At 40.2% G+C, this 19,926-nt stretch overlaps 2 protein-coding genes across 5 annotated transcripts in view; one reads left to right on the top strand and one right to left on the bottom strand.

Annotated features, from left to right (window-relative positions):
- YME1L (ATP-dependent zinc metalloprotease YME1L) overlaps positions 1-4,947 on the bottom strand; it is a 138,254-nt gene extending 133,307 nt beyond the window's left edge. For all 3 annotated transcript variants that reach the window (XR_010860163.2, XM_067146883.2, XM_067146881.2), the window contains exons 1-2: positions 4,783-4,947; positions 4,466-4,618 (exon numbers count right to left, since the gene is read on the bottom strand). Coding sequence is in view for 2 of the 3 variants with exons in the window: in XM_067146883.2 (XP_067002984.1) it covers positions 4,466-4,618; positions 4,783-4,809 (180 nt within the window). In the remaining variant the exon portion in view is untranslated. The remainder of the gene's footprint in view (positions 1-4,465; positions 4,619-4,782) is intronic.
- Positions 1-19,926, top strand: part of MED16 (mediator complex subunit 16) — a 163,798-nt gene that overhangs the window by 16,626 nt on the left and 127,246 nt on the right. Inside the window, exons 1-3 of one of the 2 annotated variants that reach the window (XM_067146878.2) lie at positions 5,102-5,477; positions 7,027-7,173; positions 15,006-15,204. In XM_067146878.2, coding sequence (XP_067002979.2) covers positions 5,407-5,477; positions 7,027-7,173; positions 15,006-15,204 — 417 coding nt within the window. In that variant the 5' untranslated portion in view covers positions 5,102-5,406. Of the gene's footprint in view, positions 1-5,101; positions 5,478-7,026; positions 7,174-15,005; positions 15,205-19,926 lie in introns of those variants that run through there. The other variant, XM_067146880.2, reaches the window with a different exon arrangement.

The following is a 19,926-nucleotide window of genomic DNA, read 5'->3' as shown; positions in this document are numbered from 1 at the left end:
TATGTAATTTAGGTACTCAATGTCCTTGTTTGCTTAACCCTCGGCTGATGATGGCATAAAAAATGCCAAAACCGGTACATAAAAATTGACAATAAAAATGTGACATTTTAATTATATCACATTTTAATGTAGTACTGAACAGGTGGAGAATCCTACCCTTTATCTTTGAATGTAAATCTTTTTTCAATACGGACTAATTATGAAGTTTTTGACGTAAAAAAAAAATCTGTCAGAGCTCTTTATCATTATTAATAGGGCCTGTCTGGTGGCCATGATCGTTAAGGCATCAATTCTTTCTGGTCTAACACTGTGGTTAGCCGGTTCGAGTCCCGTTGTTGGAAAAAAATTTCACCATCAGAATGTTGACCAGCAGGGTAAGAGATGTGGTGTATAAAATTACTAATCACTCGATTTCCTTATAAAATACTGGAGGAGGTCAAACAATTTATTTTGATGAGGAACTCGAGGATAATACTGAAATATTTATTTAATTTTAAGGAATTATATTTTTTACCGCAGACTGTAGCATAAAATCACTTCTAGAGGGCAGCCGGTTGGAAATAGGTATGTGCCATCGCGGACTTTTTTGTAGAGGATTCTATGCTTTACATTTCGTACACTTACACTTGGGGTCTATCGTTGATGGTTCACGCAGCGTAAGCCAAGAAAGCAAGTGACCTACCGACCGACATTTTAATCTCTTTCTACGTATTTACTGTATATCGGATCAAGGATACATAATACTTTTATAGTGGTACACTACGTGAACAGTGTTTGTGTTGTCAGTATCTGAAGCAGAACCACTGTACTGATTAAAATGCAGTCAACATATTATGGAAACGTGTGTGGCGCTATAAATTGTCGGCACGTAAAAGAACTGCCGTGGGACAAAATTACGGCACCTCGAGTCTCAGAAAACCGTAAATGTTGTTAGTGAGACGTAACACAAATAATAATATTATTATTTCGCATATTATAAAGACAATAACGACAACAACCATCAAGCCAGTTAGTTTGCTACTGTGATGGCATAACAATACTTCCTCGTCAGCAATGCTTGGTTATTGAAACACTTTGTAATGAACTCTTGAATATCTCCATTATTACAGCTCGTACTGTAAAAAGGTGTCAGATATAAATGACTGAATGAAAAATCATATTTTCTATAATTATTGTTATGTGCCGGGCTGAGTAGCAACTCAAATGGTAGAGCGCTGGCCTTCTTAGCCCAACTTGGCAGGTTCGATCCTGTCTCAGTCCGGTGGTGATAGGTGCTCAAATACATAGTTAGTGGGACGTAAAATCCAATAACATTAACATCATTATGTGCTAATAACTTATATTTCTGAATATATTTCGAAGCTCGTGAAATAATACAGTATCCGTGATCCGATATACAGTAAATACGAAGAAAGAGACAAAATGTCGTGCGAGAAGAGACCTGTTACTGGATCTCGGTTATTTCAAAAGGGGGCCTCACACATCCCAGTCATGAGTGGTTAAAAAATATAGCCTAGTTCGAAATTTCATTTGGTGTGTTTCACGGTAAGACTGTATCCAGATGCAAAAACGTGAAAACTCTTATTTCTATTATTAAGTCAAAATTTCCAGTATTCCATGACAAAATAATTTGTCTCTACGTAAGGACCAGGACATTTATTAGGATATGGCATTTTAATGCAAAGAGTAAGGAGCTACCACTGAGAAAATATGCCAATAAGAAGGCTAAGCTTTGGGCTGGTTCATCAAGTAATTAAGTCTCCTGACACGTACGTTTTAATAATTTAATATAATTCCATAAAGATGTTGATATGATGCATATTTTCCTATGCCATTTGATCTAAATATTTACTTCATCAGGAAATAAATTAATTATTTTGAGTTGCATGGCAATATTTTATTTATTATCGTATTACCGGTATAAGTCATGTATTTGATAGTTGATGTTCTACCTGCTCAGCATGTGACAAATTTAACGCATTTTCACGTTTTAAAATCTATTGGAAGTGCCGTTACTTATCGAATCGGACTAAACCAGACTATTATATGATGAAAGATTGAGAAGATGTTTCACAGACACGAGAACTCACAGGCTTGCTGTACTGCGAATGTGTACCTTACTCGCTATTGTTCATACTGCGTGGCGTCAGAGCGCTCCAGTCAATGGAAGCTTCAACCGCCGGAGTAGCCTACCTTATATTCTAGTTACCTTGAGGGGTAATAACGCTGTTGATGATTCATCTGTTGGATGGGAACACTGCCTGCTCAATCTGCATTCGATGGCTGCTTATACTGCCTGCTCATTACAACATTTTAACATGACACTAAATGTAACACTCTGTTTACAAATACCCACAGCAGGTGGCAGCACCAACCGGCTCCTGAACTGTCGGAATGAAACAGCGGGAAATACGGTAGTATTTTATTTGTTTACAGTGAAAATGGTGTACTGCTGTGTGCCTTTCTGCAAATCAAAGAAAGGAAAACCAGAATGCCGCGGTATTTCATTTCATGGCACGGGCTTTTTCAGGAGATCCAGCCGAAGCCATGTTTAGTTCTATAAGAATGTGAGAAGGGTGCAATGACATGACTGATTCCCGGGCTACTCAGAATTCCATAAAGAGAATTCTGAAATCCGGTATTTTAATGTCCATCGATGGTGCTAACGTTATCCACAAGCAAAATTCAAAATTTTCTGCCTCAGTATCCTCTCCCGGACTTGACGAAACAGAACCAGTGATGCCCGCTGAGTATATACTTGATTTACTGGAAGATGTTCGTGAGCCTCCTGAGTCAGTGAGTGTCATTTTGGAAACTGCTTCCCATGCATTAGTGTGTGGTTATTTAGTGCGTGTAATCGAAGAAAAAACAATGCAGCACGTGCTTGAGTAACGTTTCCACCTCAGTTAATGCATCCCCATTGACGAACTTAATCAGACAGTCTGATAGAGGAGGCCTGCGCTATCCCCAGCAACGATTTATTGGCCTAATTTTGGGGCTACAGAAATTTGTTGAGGCTGCTGTACCGTACTGCAAAAAATCTGTAAGTTTGCCCCAGACTGTAAAAAACTATGTTCTACCCTTTTTGTGCCACTGTAAGATTTTAAGGTGTTTTAGTAACAATAAGCACCAGGAACTTGTGTCAGAATCTGTGGTGGCCAAATTCGTGAAACCTCTACTTAGTAATGTAGGGAAGTACCATACAGACAAAGTTTGCAGCTTTTCTTGTTCGTCAAAATCTCTTTCTCGAAAAGTCCTGAAGCTATCACCCTCTAGAGCACCACTTTATGCGTACAATTCTTTAATTTTTCTGTTACTTTCAGACTTTAAATTTTGCTTGTACGCTTATCTAGCTGTATTCGCGCGATGACTGGGTACGTCTGGTGCTGCGATCTAGCGGCAGATTGTTTGTAAGTCGTGTTACACGTTTGAATATGGAATGAGCAGGCAGTATAAGCAGCCATCGGATGCAGATCGAGCAGGCAGTGGATGGGAATATTAAGCCTTGAGCAGATTCCCTGGTGTTATTCGATTCAACAGGAGTAGGCTGGTAGTATTGAATAAGTGGAACCACTTACCCATATTTCTTAATGTAAATCTTGATTTAATATGGACCAAAAATGAAATTTTTGACATTAAATAGGAGTAGGCTATGTGTTGATAGTTATAGCAAATATGGTGACGAATTTCAGATCTGAAGCGAGAAACCTTAATGTAGTAGGGGTTTGCCATTACTGTTTGCCCTCACAATATTTGGTCTTAGCCTCCAAAGGACATATGTTTCCTCATTCATCCTTAAAATTTAAGTACATCAAATATCCAAAGTTTGTAATCATAACCATTAAAGGTGAATTTGTATCCAGCTTTAACAGCTTCTCGGCAAATCATGAAGTCTGTGCGTGTATGGGCAGCTGTGCACTTTCGAATTATACTTGGTTCACGGAATGTGTGAAGTAAGGATGCGCAAGACGTCATTCAGGAGAGGGCGGAGGTTCAGCATGCATGCTTCCTTTACTCTCTCCCAACCAGTCAGCGTCAATGTGATGCTCCCTTTTTCACTATATTTCTTTTGCACTGAGTAGGCACTGGACCAGCCAGCAATAGTTCTGCCTTCAGAGACGGCTTGTTTTATCACTGCCAATTCACATTCTCCATGAAAAAAGTTTAGTTTAGGTACAGAATTTGCAGCATTAACCATAAGAGAAGACAAGATAATCTGGTATTTCACATTCTACTAGCCAATTTTTGGTACCTAAGATATCACTAAAAATCTCCTGTTTTTAATTTGTACAACATACTCGTTTTCCAGAGCAGAAGATAGAACGAGAATTGTCCAGCTGTGTACACATCATTTCCACCTATCTTCGTCACCTAGGCCTACTGTAGTCATTTGTTCAATAACAGAACTTAGAACTAGGTGAATAGATTTAGTAATATTTAAATGTAAACCATGAAAGTTACTTACCTCACTAAAACTATCGCAACATATAACAACATCACAGTCAATTTGTTGATTCCCTTGTTGAGATTTGTTTACTTTAGCTCCAGCAGTTAACTGAGGGAGACTGGGTCTTCTCGGACTAAGGGCAGAAGTAAGCTGTGTGAGGTGAAACAACACCTAAAACACAGACATACTGCGTTAATATTAAACATACACTTCTCAATCAAAGCAAGGTTAACTGAGGTCTACATTACACCACATTACACCTTCGGTGCTGAAATAGACGGGACAGTAAATGCTTTCTGCTAAGTATATTCCACAGTTTTAAACGTTATACTTGCCTGATTATGGGTCTGCAGCGTAAACATCGAACAGACGTTATAATAAATTTCTTGATGTTTCAAGATTTACTGTAAATGCAACACAGTTTGTAATTTGTATCAACACTTATGAATTATTTCATAACCCTACGTTGCCGTCTCTGCCCGATGTTGTTTCGTCGGTCACGTCGCTCTCCGTATCTCTCTTGTTACTTGATAATTACGATTAGAAAAAAATGCGATATACATCACTGCAACATATATCCAAATGCTTCGTGTGCCAATGTCATCCTGATTCGAACACAAATTCTAAATGTGCTGATGTAATAAATACATATGCCTTTATAACATTAAATGCTTTTCAGTTCTTAGTACGAGGTAAAAACATTTGTGTATGACATATTCCGTATATGTCGCCGGTTGTTCATACTTTTCAATGTTGCCAACGTAATGCATTAGTTGCTAGTGTTATTGTGAACAAGAACAAGTGTATATCGCTGTTTGTAAATAAACTTGTAGTGAATGTGAATTTAATTTCTACTGTGTTGTTTAATTTACATCGTTTGCTCCAAAGTGGCTTGGTCTAATTCAAATGAAGCAAACACCAACAACGTAAAACAAATAAGTCCCGACGTGGATGAGAATATGGACTTGATTTATTCTGTACTAAGGAAGTTTACAACAAATACTCCAAAATCTTTGCAGAATTATGACTGGTGAGGTACCTGTTTCTCTAAGTTCAGGGTATTGCGTGTGTGAGTGAGGCAGACAAAATATAATTTCTGAAATACAGGTTCCGTTTAGTAGAGGATTGTAACAATACCATATTACAGTACTGCACCCTGTCTGGAGATTTTAACTGAAGTATCTCAGGGATTAGTGCAGACCAGCGTGTTTACAGATTTAAAAGCTGTTTTTTGGTTTGAACCCCGCTGTCGGTAGCCCTGAAGATGGTTTTCCGTAGTTTCCCCATTTTCACACCAAGCAAATTCTGGGGCTGTTCAATCAGTCATTCAATCACTACTGATTTACATTTAGGGCAGTCGCCCAGGTGGCAGATTCCCTATCTGTTGTTTTCCTAGCCTTTTCTTAAATGATTGCAAAGAAATTGGAAATTTATTGAAGTCGGGGTATAAGGAACTACAGTCTATGCTATAAATAATTTTGAAAGACGTCCCAATATCACAGGGTCAAAAGAAAACTAAATGTGAAGGCCTACAATACAGAAAGCTCGTAACATTGAACAACAATAACATTACGTTGACCATTGTTTGCTGTGATGTGCTTTGTGTCTTCTGTTGCCAGTCATGTCTGATAGATGGGATTACTGCTGTATACCGAGTATTTTTTAAAATTTGCTTTACTTCGCACCGACACAGATAGGTCTTATGATGACAATGGGATAGGAAAGGGCTTAGGAGTGGAAAGGAAGTGGCCCTGGTGTTAATTACGGTACTGCCCCAGCATTTGCCTGGTGTGAAAACGGGAGACCACGGAAAACCATCTTCAGGGTTGTCGACAGTGGTTTTCGAACCCACTACCTCCCGGATGCAAACTTACAGCTGCGCGCCCCTAACCGCACGACCAACTCGCCCGGTCGTACCGACTAATAACAGCCTGCCTGAATATTGGTGGGAAGGAGTTGGGGAGTTAGATAAATTTGTTTTTGAGCATGCCATTCCTCTGGTTCATACATTTTCTGATACTACCGGTACGTAAAAAACTGGTTCATCATAGCATTCGAGCTATTCAATCCCTACCCTGAGGCACTGATTGGAATGAACAGTGTGTATATTTAACAGAACAATGGCAGAGGAGTGTTCACGGCTCTCTGCGGCCTGGTCATACCAGCACTGGAACCTTTTATAGTTAGATCGGCATCGTTCGTTAAAAGTGAGAAAATGTGTGGTTTTTCATTTGAGCGAGTATTTTAGATGATAACATTGCTTTCAATTCCTACATTCATACTGACGCTTTTGTAATGGCTTAAGTTAACTAACTGTAGTTAGGAAAAAACACAAAGACATTCTTTCTTAGAATCCCGTTGCGAACCACGGGTACATCAGCTAGTTTAATATAATTTTGAACTTCATAATCTCTATAGTAGCTCTAAAAAGTTAAGATTAAGATTCTAATTCAGATTATTAGATAAATGGAATACATCTATTTTTGTTTGGAACAGAAGGCAAATGATGATGTTTTTATAAAGCCAGCATATGGGATTATTAATGTACAGAACCTAAATATCATTATAATTTTTTTCAGCTTACATGAAGGAAATACTTTATGTTCAGTGTCCAGCCAGAATATTGTTGCCTTTAGTACGAGAACTGAACTGGAGGATGTTAGTGGCAAGACATGGGGCTCTCATGTTTATGTTGCAGACCTCAACACTCCATGGCATAGTCACAAGTATGTTAACTGTGTATAAAAGTTTGGGAATTATTATATTCAAAAGCTAGTTTTAAATATTCTTGTGATTTTCATTATTTATTATCTATAAAAAAATGAATGTTATTTTGTCGAATTACTGTATGATGTTCTTTCACATTTTATTATGTTTTATTATAAATCCTGTGTTTAAAACAAATTTCATCAATGATGGTAAGTTATTACTGTGATTTAGGCTCCTACATCAGTTGTTTCATTAAGCTTACTGTTGATTGATTCTTATAGTTTCTGTGTGACCTTGTTTCAACAAAATGACATCACTTGTTTTTAGTTATATTTTCTGTTAAAAAATGCAAGTTATAAGTTGCTGTGCTAAATTTATAGGGAAGTCAGCAGACGTAACAGAAAATGTACTCCACCACAGTATTACAATAACCTAATATTTCAGAAGATGCAGTTAGTTGGATTAATGTTTGAGTCATATACATCATCGTCATCATCATCATCATCATCATTTTACAATTCCAGTTTCCTGGTCACTGTTGGCGAGCCTCTTCCATTCTGTCTTACTGAGATACATTCTGTTGTTAATGACGTCTTCCATTGTCCTTCCCTGATCTGCAATGTCTATCCAGTGGGGTCTTGGTCTTTCCACCATCCGTTTCCCTGCCACATGCCCTGAGGGGAACAATGCATAAGCTTAATAACCTATTAACTATGGTCATAGCATTGTGCCTACCCATAATGTGATTCAGCCAACAGGTTCAACCATGCATAAAATACACTGACTGACAGAGCAAATGCAACACCAAGAAGGAGTGGTCAGAACTTTATGCCAATTGCAGGGTAGACTGACGTCACTGAGGTATGCTCATGATGTGAAATGCGCCGCTGTGCTGCGCACGTAGCGAACGATAAATGGGACACGGCGTTGGCGAATGGCCCACTTCGTACCGTGATTCCTCAGCCGACAGTCATTGTAGAACGTGTTGTCGTGTGCCACAGGACACGTGTATAGCTAAGAATGCCAGGCCGCCATCAACGGAGGCATTTCCAGCAGACAGACAACTTTACGAGGGGTATGGTGATTGGGCTGAGAAGGGCAGGTTGGTCGCTTCGTCAAATCGCAGCCGATACCCATAGGGATGTGTCCACGGTGCAGCGCCTGTGGCGAAGATGGTTGGCGCAGGGACATGTGGCACGTGCGAGGGGTCCAGGCGCAGCCCGAGTGACGTCAGCACGCGAGGATCGGCGCATCCGCCGCCAAGCGGTGGCAGCCCCGCACGCCACGTCAACCGCCATTCTTCAGCATGTGCAAGACACCCTGGCTGTTCCAATATCGACCAGAACAATTTCCCGTTGATTGGTTGAAGGAGGCCTGCACTCCCGGCGACCGCTCAGAAGACTACCATTGACTCCACAGCATAGACGTGCACGCCTGGCATGGTGCCGGGCTAGAGCGACTTGGATGAGGGAATGGCGGAACGTCGTGTTCTCCGATGAGTCACGCTTCTGTTCTGTCAGTGATAGTCACCGCAGACGAGTGTGGCGTCGGCGTGGAGAAAGGTCAAATCCGGCAGTAACTGTGGAGCGCCCTACCGCTAGACAACGCGGCATCATGGTTTGGGGCGCTATTGCGTACGATTCCACGTCACCTCTAGTGCGTATTCAAGGCACGTTAAATGCCAACCCCTACGTGCAGCATGTGCTGCGGCCGGTGGCACACCCGTACCTTCAGGGGCTGCCCAATGCTCTGTTTCAGCAGGATAATGCCCGCCCACACACTGCTCGCATCTCCCAACAGGCTCTACGAGGTGTACAGATGCTTCCGTGGCCAGCGTACTCTCCGGATCTCTCACCAATCGAACACGTGTGGGATCTCATTGGACGCCATTTGCAAACTCTGCCCCAGCCTCGTACGGACGACCAACTGTGGCAAATGGTTGACAGAGAATGGAGAACCATCCCTCAGGACACCATCCGCACTCTTATTGACTCTGTACCTCGACGTGTTTCTGCGTGCATCGCCGCTCGCGGTGGTCCTACATCCTACTGAGTCGATGCCGTGCGCATTGTGTAACCTGCATATCGGTTTGAAATAAACATCAATTATTCGTCCGTGCCGTCTCTGTTTTTTTCCCCAACTTTCATCCCTTTCGAACCACTCCTCCTTGGTGTTGCATTTGCTCTGTCAGTCAGTGTACAATTAATCAGAAAATAACAAAAGAAATTGTTACCTTAGGAACAAAAAAGAAAGAATCCGTGTTGCAGAGCTCAGCCCAAAGTAATAAATTATTTGATATCCAGATCAACAGGACCAGTCTTTACAGATTGCGATACATTGCCATTCAATGAGATGCCACACAACAATGGTTTTCAACAAACTCCAAAAAGAAAAAGAGATGGAACTTAAAATATGACCGAATCAAAGATCCAGGGAAGGGTGGCATGCTTTAAACAAGGTGTTCCTTTGGGAATATATACTCACACCCCAAAGAAATGCCAGTGCCCCCCCCCAAAAAAAAAAAAAAAAAAAAAAAAAAAAAAAAAAAAAAAAAAAAAAAAAAAAACACCTAGGCAGTATGATATGCGACCTACATAATTGGTTAAAAAGGGGTCCAAGAAGCAGGAAACGCATAAAAGATAACAGTGATCAAAAGGGCCCCAAAAATGTGAAGCATGGTTCATAAATAACATCTCATGCAGATATTCGAAGCCAAACCCACACAAGATTGGAGGCCCAAATCATATACACAATTAAAATGCCAAAACAGCATAAACCATCCCTGTACAGGCCCTTCCAATACACAAGGACATAGCGGGGACATCGGAGAGCAATTTGGTACATGAATAATAACAAAGAGACTTCCACACATGAACTGTAGAATAAAATCGACGTAACACCCATCCAAGGTGAAACAGAGCTTGAAGTATCCACAAAAATGCACACAAAATGCTGTCAGTTGGTACACTTATTTATTTCACCTTAACTTCACATAAACGTACACATAACCTTAATCACTGCTGTACCGGGTGAGTTGGCCATGTGATTAGGGGCGCTCAGCTGTGAGCTCGCATCCGGGAGAAAGTGGGTTCTAATCCCACTGTCGGCAGCCCTGAAGATGGTTTTCCGTGATTTCCGTTTATTCAGGCCACTTCCATTCCTAGGCCTTTCCTGTCCAATTATCGCCATAAGACCTATCCGTGTTGGTGCACGTAAAGCAAATAGCAAAAAAGAAATAAAAAATTAAAAAATATCACTGCTGTCACAAACAAAATATACACATCAACACACCGCCATCTTTAACAAATGCCTATCACTGAGAACTTGTCACATGGAAATTGCAACCTTTAAACACAGTTGAAACAGTTGACTGCTAACAGCATGTCACCCCCAAAATGTGGTCACAAGTATACTCCTGTTAAACCATAACTCCAACTAAACATTAACTCATCTTTACCATCTTTTTATGTATGTGCCTGGCCAGACTTCTAGAAAGATACATTTTCTCGTAAATTCTAGAGTGCTTAAGGCCCAGATATAATGTACAGAATATTCTACAGAGTTCTCTTCACTGAGTGCCATTCTGGACGTTACAGTATGTTTCACAATTCTGTAGAGGATTACAAAATATATACAGGTAATAATAAATTATACACAGGTTCTTACATTAATTAAACTCATATCTATATACAACAAATGTTTCATGGCATAACGTCGCAAATATTGTGATCATAAGCTAATAATGATACTAATAAGTGGATGTACATCACAAGTCATAATAATAATAATCATAATCATAAAATAATAATAATGTACCGAGGAAGATATTCGGGCCCAAGTTTCAAGAGAGTATATGGATGCGAAAAAGCTCGGAAGAACTCTATGCATTAACTGAGCGATTCACTTCAGTCGCATGCAAATGGCGTATGAAATTTTATGGACATTTAGCACGAATGGATGACACATGTCTGACTAAGAAAATATTTCTTATTATCAATGGAAACCGACAAACCAAAGTTCGCTGGCTAGTGGATGCACAAAAGGACCTCTCAGAAGTCGACGTTGATCCAATGGCAACCACAAAGAATACATACAGACAAAAGATCAGCAGCCATAAATTTGCACCCAAGAATCCATCTGAGAAAAGCTTGTAACTCAAAAACTCATGGACACAAGAAAGGATGAGGAAGTTTTGGGAAGATAAGAAGAACAAGATGAGGAATACCAGTGCTATTTAATGGTTCCACGTGCTCCTTAAGGGGCTAAACGAATGTATATAATAATAATAATAATAATAATAATAATAATAATAATAATAATAATAATAATAATTTGTGCTCGATACTTGCATTATTTACCCATGGGTGAAAGAATATTGTTTTCAAGTTATATCAGTTTATCACACTTGCGTCAAGCTCATTCATGCAGTACAGGCACTCAATTACAGTAAAACACAAATCAGTGTACTGAGTTGTGACACAAAGAAAAACATAGCTGATATAAAGAACGTTACATGGGCAAAAACAGAAAGAACAAGACGGGCCACCAAATAAATAAATACCCACGGAGAACAAGAAACAATGGCCAACAACAATGCCATATGGTGATATAAAACTAACATGATCCACGAACCAAACTTTGAATAACAGAAAGAAATCGAAAAATAAAAGGCAGTTACATTACCTTAATCAAGCCATAATATATGTGCAGTAAAGCACATTGGAAACCTCCAAGACCAAATGCATTTATATCTTAAACCATTCAAAATTACACTTGTTTTTATGAGTGAGTAGAACTATTGTGTCACTCGCCATAAATCTTCACCAAGATACAAAGCTTAGAAAAAGAGCCATGGAGAAAACTAGATAGACAAGATCAGGAACAAACGTCGTAAAATCACAGGATGACAAAGGCGACATTTGTGATTTCCTTGGGCTAAGTTTGCGTGTACAATGAAAGTCAATGAGTCGGCCATGATACCGAAGTCAATGAGTACACATAAGTAACAGAGGGCAAGCAGTTCATCCGAAAAGCGAACCAGATAAAGATCGAGATGGCCAGCAAATGGTACAAACTTCTAACAGTTAGGTAAAACAAATCTTTGATATGTAATACTTTTGTCATCATTTATATTTACACTCAAAATTACTCCCCAGCCCAGCCATTTCATTGTCACCACCATCAGATCTTTCTAAAATATATCTTGAGAAAGATTCACCCAGGAAGTAAAGGAAGATTTTAAATCTGGGAAAAAATTATTATTTGGAATTATGAGAAACTGTAGGAATGAAACAGAGAACACAGGGTTTGTGAGGAATACAGAGGGAGTAATATTGACGAAACTGGTAGAGATAATGAGCAGATGGAAAGAATATTTCAGTGAACTGCTGAACTTGAGAAACCAGACTTATGAAAAAGGTATTCAGGCAGCAGGAACAGTAAAAGTAATAGAGAAGCAATTAGACATTCCAATGACAGAGGTTGAATGGGCATTTAAAAGGATGACGATGGGAAAAGCTGTGGGAAGAGATGAAGTAGCCATAGAAATAATGATGATGATGATGATGATGATGATGATGATGATGATGCTTGTTGTTTAAAGGGGCCTAACATCTAGGTCATCGGCCCCTAATGGTATGAACTGAGATGAAATGTAATTACAATATAAAAGTCCAAAATCATCCACTGACCAGAATTCAAAATGTGATGAGGAAAAGTGAATGGGTGAATATGAATTTAAAACAATCGGTGGATCTGACCCGCAGTGCCCCACATTCGCAGAAATTATTATAAAACAATAGTATTACTGACCAAGGGACTGCTTCTAAAGCAGGAAATTCATGAAGAAACAAAAAGAGAAGCTTCTAAAGCGCAATCCTGAATCGATGATGCTTGTTGTCTAAAGGGGTCCAAAATCCAGGTCATCAGCCCGTCATAATTGTACTTCTCGATAGGAAAGTAGAAGCATGGAATTTTTCATGTTGCGGTACTAATGAAAAGTAGCGTAGAGTTACGGTATTCCACACATTATGGTACTACTCACAGGTAATGCAATGCACACATGTAACACAGACCTATGGTGTTTCTCACATTGCAGCGTCACTTACAGGCAGCGCAAACCTATGGTGTTCCTCACATAGGTGTACGAATCACAGGGACTCGTACTATCCCATGGTGTTCCTCACATAGTGGGTACTAATCATAGGCAACGCAGACCCACGGTGTCGCTCATATAGTGGTACTAATCACAGGCAACGCCCAAACCTGTGGTGTTTCTAACATAATGGTACTAATTACAGGTAACATAAGCCCGTGGTGTTCCGCATGTAGTGGTACTAATCACAGGTACTGTAAATTCCATCCTGATTCACACTAATCACAAACCTATTTTGTACGTAACATAGTGGTACTACTCGCAAGTGAAGGCAACCCATGGTGTTCCCCGCGTGATGGTACTAAATACAAGTAGTCTCATGGTTCTAATTCGAATCATCCCCCTTGTAGTCGCCTCTTACGACGGGCAGCGGGCACCGTGGGTGTTTCTTTGTCCGCGTCCCCCACCCACAGGGGGTCATAGAAATGATCAAGGCTGCAGGACTAGCGGGACTCCAGTGGACTAATACTGAAATATGTATGGAAAGAGAGAAAATTGCCCGAGGATTTGGAAAAGGGTGTTATAACAGTAATATTCAAGAGAGGAGATACAACGATGTGTGGTAACTACCGAGATATCACCATCATCTCCCAAGGTAATGGAAAGGATATTGGAAAGGAGAATTGGAGAAAAGGTGGAAAGTCAGTTACAAGAGGAACAATTTGGATTGAGAAGTAGAAGGTCAACAATGGACTCATTTTCATTTCGAGACAGATCAAGGAAAAGAGCTGGGAATATAGGAAGGATGTAGTACGGTTATAGTCTTAGAAAAGCATACGACAACATTTCCAGAGCAAAAGTTTGGGAAAGCCTTTCACACCAGGAGCATGGGCAAGAAACTAATAACAATGTTAAAAAAAGTAAAATGTGACAACTGTTACAGCTGTGTGAAAACAACAGTGGGTAGAACGGAATGGTTTGGAGTAGACAATGGGCTAAAACAATTGAGTGTGTTGTCACCTCTACTGTTCACAATGGTGATGGATAACATTGTAAAGGCAGCAAGGGAAGATTATAGAGGGGAAAGAATGAATGTAATGATGTTTGTGGATGATGTGATCTGGGGAGAAGATGAGGAGGAGGTGAAACAACAGCTGAATGTACTGAATAGAAGGACTGAACAATGGGGATTGAGGAACAACGTGGAGAAGAACAAGATAGTTGTGATAAGTACTGGTAGTAAAGAAGGAAAAGGAGCTATCAAAATTGGAGGCAAGGAACTTGACATAGTAGAACACTTAAAATACTTGGGAGGTGAACTGACAGAAAATGGAAGAATGAATATGGAAATTAGTAGAAGGATGCAACTGGGGAATGCCTGTTACCACCAGATATGGAGATTAATGTGGAATAAAGATGTACCAATCAAGGCTAAAGAAGTAATGTACAAGGGATATTACCTACCTATAGTGACATATGCAGCAGAAACCTGCATAATGACTCAGAGGGATGAGAGTAGAGTACAGGCAGCAGAAATGAAATTCCTGAGGACTATGGTACAGAAGAAAAGGAGGGACAGAGTGAGAAATGAATACATACAAAAAGATCTTGCATGTGTTGCTGAGTACAAGTTGTGTAAGTCTATTTATTTACAGTTGTAGTTGGTATTTTGTATTGGAATTGTATTTTGTTATTGATATGCCAGGCATATCACAAATTCAAATTATAACTTGTATTTTGTTTGACTGTGCACAGGGTAGTATCAAGCCGTGCTTGTATAACAGCTCTTGAATGGGACCTCCCTGGTGAGAAACTGCTTGTTGCTGACACTGCTGGCAGTGTGCAGATCTGGAGTTTCAAAGATCATGTTCTCAATGACTGGATCTGTTTAGGGACTGCATCCTTTCCTGGTGAACACATCCTAGGGGCAGCCTTTTTCCACAATGGAAAGAAAGTAAGCAGAAATGTGTTATTTATTAGCGAATGGTTTCATTTTATCAACTTCATTTTGAACATTTTTATCTTCTTCATAATTATCCAAGTCTGAACATTTCCTATTGAAATTGTAAAGAAATATTTGTAGCATGACTCAGGGTGGTGATCTTCAGCATTTTAAAATGAGAAATTTAATAATTTGTTATGAAGGAAATTAAGAATTTATTTTAACACAGAAATTTTCTCTTTTTTATAAACTTAGCAACTTACTTGTCCAGGTATTTCATGAATTGAATGTGAATATTCTATGGAAAAGAATATTTGTCTGGAGAAACATCTTTCCACTTAATAACAATAATCACATAGCTTCAGTTACAGGGTTAGGGACCTTTTTGCCATTCAAACAGCTTTTGTACCACTTTTGACAGTCCAATCTACTAGTATCAACCAGCAAAAGCAGAACTCTATTCAGTTGGTTTTAAGGCTTTGTATGTAGCTGTGTACGGTAGATGCATTTGCTCGAACATAACGGCGTTCAGAGATCTGAAGAGCAGACCCTGCACCTTAGTGATGGGACATTCGATTCATTTTACTGAATCGATTCATTTGATTCCGTTCACGTTACTGAATCGATACAATGATCCGATTCACGGCTCATTGGTCACCGCTCCTACTGCATCTGTGTAGTATGTGCTGGTAAGACAGCAGCAACAGCATTCAGTGCTCGCAGCTGCCATCTGGTCTTCATACTATGAACTCCTTTCTTAGAAAAAATCCTAGTTACTCTAATACATCGAAGGTTTCCGGCGATGCAGGGTGGGAAAGGTTAGGATTAGGAAGCTAGCAGCCATGGCCTGAATTAAGGTACAGTCCCAGCATTTCCTGGTGTGAAAATAGGGAAACTGCGGAAAACCATCTTAACGGCTGCCGACGGTGGGATTCGAACCCACCATCCCCCGAATGCAAGCGCATAACCACGCGATATTAACCGCGCGACAACTTGCTCAGTCATTTTTGAAAATATGTATTTTTCTATCAGCTGAGGATTTTTTAAATTGTCATATTTTGTATAGGCTACCCGAGATGTACAGTAGCCCGCAGGTTTTCTGATTCAACATACTGTTATTGCGTCTGTCCACATATGATTGAAGTCTTGTGTAACGATGTGACATATGAACTGAGAGAATACTGAGCCGTTCTTCCCAATATAAAACAGGTACTTTTGAAAGGTCATGAGCATGACTCTTAGTCATAGGGCAGGCTAGAGTCGAGTTTAATTGTCAAATGTCAACTAAGTTATAATACTAAGATTCATTAAACTAATAAATAGTATAACCTAATAGCCTACCTACTTCCTAGCTACTTCAGAATTATGTTGTGACTACCTTTTTAACACTGCAAATAAATCCATCTATTATTTAAACCTCCCTGTAAGAAGAGGACAGTGAATGCAAATGGGTATTATTTTCAAATGAGCTGAGCTCGAGAGTCCATTATAGCATACGATTCTTTCAGTGTAGCATGGCTCACTGTATGTCTCGCTGCAGCGGAAGCTCGGCTCTCCGCATGTCCAGTGAGGCGATAAGGAGCCGTGTGTATCGTGTCTCACTGAGCTGCGCTTGTTCACGATTCTTTCGATGTGCCATGATTCACTGTCTTGCTGCAGCGGAAGCTCGGCTCTCCGTGTGTCCAGTGAGCCGATAAGGAGCCGTGTGTACCTTGTGTCTCACTGAGCCGCGCTCGTTCACGATTCTTTCGATGTGCCATGATTCACTGTCTCGCTGCAGCGGAAGCTCGGCTTCCCGTCAACGTCCAGTGAGTGCGCCACTCAGCACTGTCCGCTGGGAGTAAGCTCAATCGTGTGCCGTGAGCTCGCCGTTTCTGTGAATTGATTCACTCGGACACTTCAATGAATCGATACACTGCTTCAAATCATGCATTCAGTAGCCAACACTACTGCACCTGTGGTGATGATGATGATGATGATGATGATGATGGTGTAATTAATTTTGTTTGATAGATACTGTGTGAAGCCTTCGTGGCTCAGGCGGCAGCATGTCGGCCTCTCACCGCGGGGTTCCGTGGTTCAAATCCCGGTCACTCCATGTGAGATTTGTACTGGACAAAGCGGAGGCAGGACAAGTTTTTCTCCAGGCACTCCAGTTTTCCCTGTCATCTTTCATTCCAGCAACACTCTCCAATATCATTTCATCTGTCAGTCATTAATCATGCCCCAGAGAAGTGGGACAGGCCTCGGTAGCCGGCACAGTTCCTATCCTCGCCGCAAGATGAAGGCTTCATTCATTCCATCCCTGACCCGGTCAATGACTGGAAAACAGGTTGTAGGTTTTCATTCAGATAGATACTGAGTATCTAACCAGATATCTTTTCCAGGCACCGAGTAAGTTGACTGTGTGGTAAGGGCCTCATAGCTGTGAGCATGCGTTCAGAAAATGGTGGGTTCGAACCCAAGCATCAGTAACCCTGAAGATGATTTTCCATAGTTTTCCATTTTCACACCAGACAAATTCTGGGGCTGTACTTTCTTCTTTTCCTTGGCTGTATATGTGTGGACACTCTCGAGTATCACTCAGGGTATGATCTGATCCATAGAAAATATTCCCTGGGCTTCTGTAGCTGGGCAACAGGGATGCCCTTCCACTTTAAGGTGGTTTCAGCTGTTTGCCGCTGTGATGCTCTTGGGTGGCTTCGACCTTTTTCTTTGTTTTCCCCTTTGTGGATGGGGTGATAGAATGTATCCATGGTATCGCCTGTTTGTTGTGATAGGCAACTAAAAGGGGACCCCAGCTGGTCTGAACTTTGGAATGTTGGTTAGCAAACACGGGGTCTCTAGCTGAGTGTGGCATGGTTTCCACTTATTTGTGCCACAATCCTTACTTTTATCTTTCCTATTTGACCTCCGTTGGTCAACTTTTGTTCTTTTCCGACTCAATCAGTATTAGTTTTGCAAGGCCTAGGTAGTCTTTCATTTTCACACTCCTTGTGGCCCTTCCTTTTCTTTTGCTGTCCCTAGATTCTTTGAAGGTTTGGGCGTTTTCCTTTTTCCTTCCGAATAAGGTTAAAGAGGATGGTTGCCCAGTTGTACTTTCTCTTAAAACAGTAATCACTACCATCACTACTCTCCTTGGTTCTGCAATGGCAAGAGTTCTCTATTCATGATCTTCATCACACTGCTTGACGTGCCCATACGAGTAGAGTTGTCTCTCTTCCAGTTTCTCATCAGTGGCGGAGATTCCGAAGGATCCTCACCTGTGCTCATCACGCACTCGTTCGGTAATGACAGAGCCGACATAACTGAACATCTTGATAAATTTGACCATACTTCTGTATTGACTTGTATAATCTCATAAAAAACAATGTATTTTGTATTCTAAGCAGACCAGGATTGTCATCTACATTTAGTCTTTGATAATTATAGGTGGTTGTATATTAAAGATTTATGTAAGTGGTTTTTGATTCTTTTTCATTATTATTACAACGTGGACAATATTTAAATACCATATATTTGCAAATAACCCCTGCACCTTCATTTTAGGCAAGGAAATTTTGAATTTTCTTTTTGTGTGTGTGTAGCTTTGGTAAATATTTATATTGGAAACCACATATACTGCAGTATAATAAATTACAAAATTAAGACGCAATTTGTCGTTGCATCGTATCCTTGACTGAAGGGTTAGTTCAGAGCCCTTTGTTTTGTCCTGGGTTAAATTCCTGGCTGGGTCAGGGATATAATCGCATATGGTTCTTTTGGCTTGGGTACTGGTGTTTGTCCCAACACTCTCCTCTTCATACTCTACTAACCACCGAAGAAATACACAATAGTGAATATAGCCCTCTACATAGGGTTGACATCAGGATGGGCATCCAACTGTAAAATGGCTATATTTACATGTGTGGCAGAGTTCACTTTTACGACCCCATAAGGGTGCGGGAAAAGCGGTATAAGGAGAATTCCTCACATTGTAAGCTTCATCACTAGCCTATACCCCAGCAACATTTCAAAATATATCACCATTCGGTCTGCAGTACCAATTTGTGAGAGTATATACATATTTTTCTGGCACAAACTGATTACATATCTATGGAAATTCATTATCTTTTCTTCATAATTGGCTGGGAGATGTTGTACAATGTTTGTTTTCTTAAGAAAACTGGTTATTTTGTTCTAAAACACTTATGTGACATCCATGACTAACCTTACAACCCGTAATTTAGCATTCGACCAACACATTTCACTTGTGGCCACACATCCAAACTGTCTTTACTGTCGCATATTCGCATATCCTGTTTTTGATTTCTGGAAACTTTACTTTTTGTTTGCGAAATGTCCAGTGGTTATTGTTTGCCTGTTCCTTCCATTACATACTATACCGCACCACTCGTCCCCTTTGTATTTTCTTCCTGCAGCATGATTACTAATTTACTCAGCCTCTTCAGTAATGTGGCGCTTTTCTTTAGTCATGAACGACCTATAACGAGAACATACATCAGCCATCCTATATACAGTACATGCTGTTACTTAAACTGACGCTTAACAAAGCATGTACGTGGTACACTTCTTGGAGTGAAAAATACCACTGTCTAGATTGATGAATGTCAAAAGCTCTGTAACTACTTTGATGCAAATAATATCCCCACCGTGACTCTTAACTGCCAGATTTTGAAGAAAATATCCAGGAGTTATTTGTGTATGTGCGGTAATTAGATTGAAATATTAGGT

Source organism: Anabrus simplex, chromosome 5, assembly GCF_040414725.1.
Source record: "Anabrus simplex isolate iqAnaSimp1 chromosome 5, ASM4041472v1, whole genome shotgun sequence".
Classification (NCBI taxonomy): Eukaryota; Metazoa; Arthropoda; class Insecta; order Orthoptera; family Tettigoniidae; genus Anabrus; species Anabrus simplex.
The sequence above is the reverse complement of the archived record's forward strand: the minus strand, read 5'-3'. Positions and strand labels throughout refer to the sequence as shown.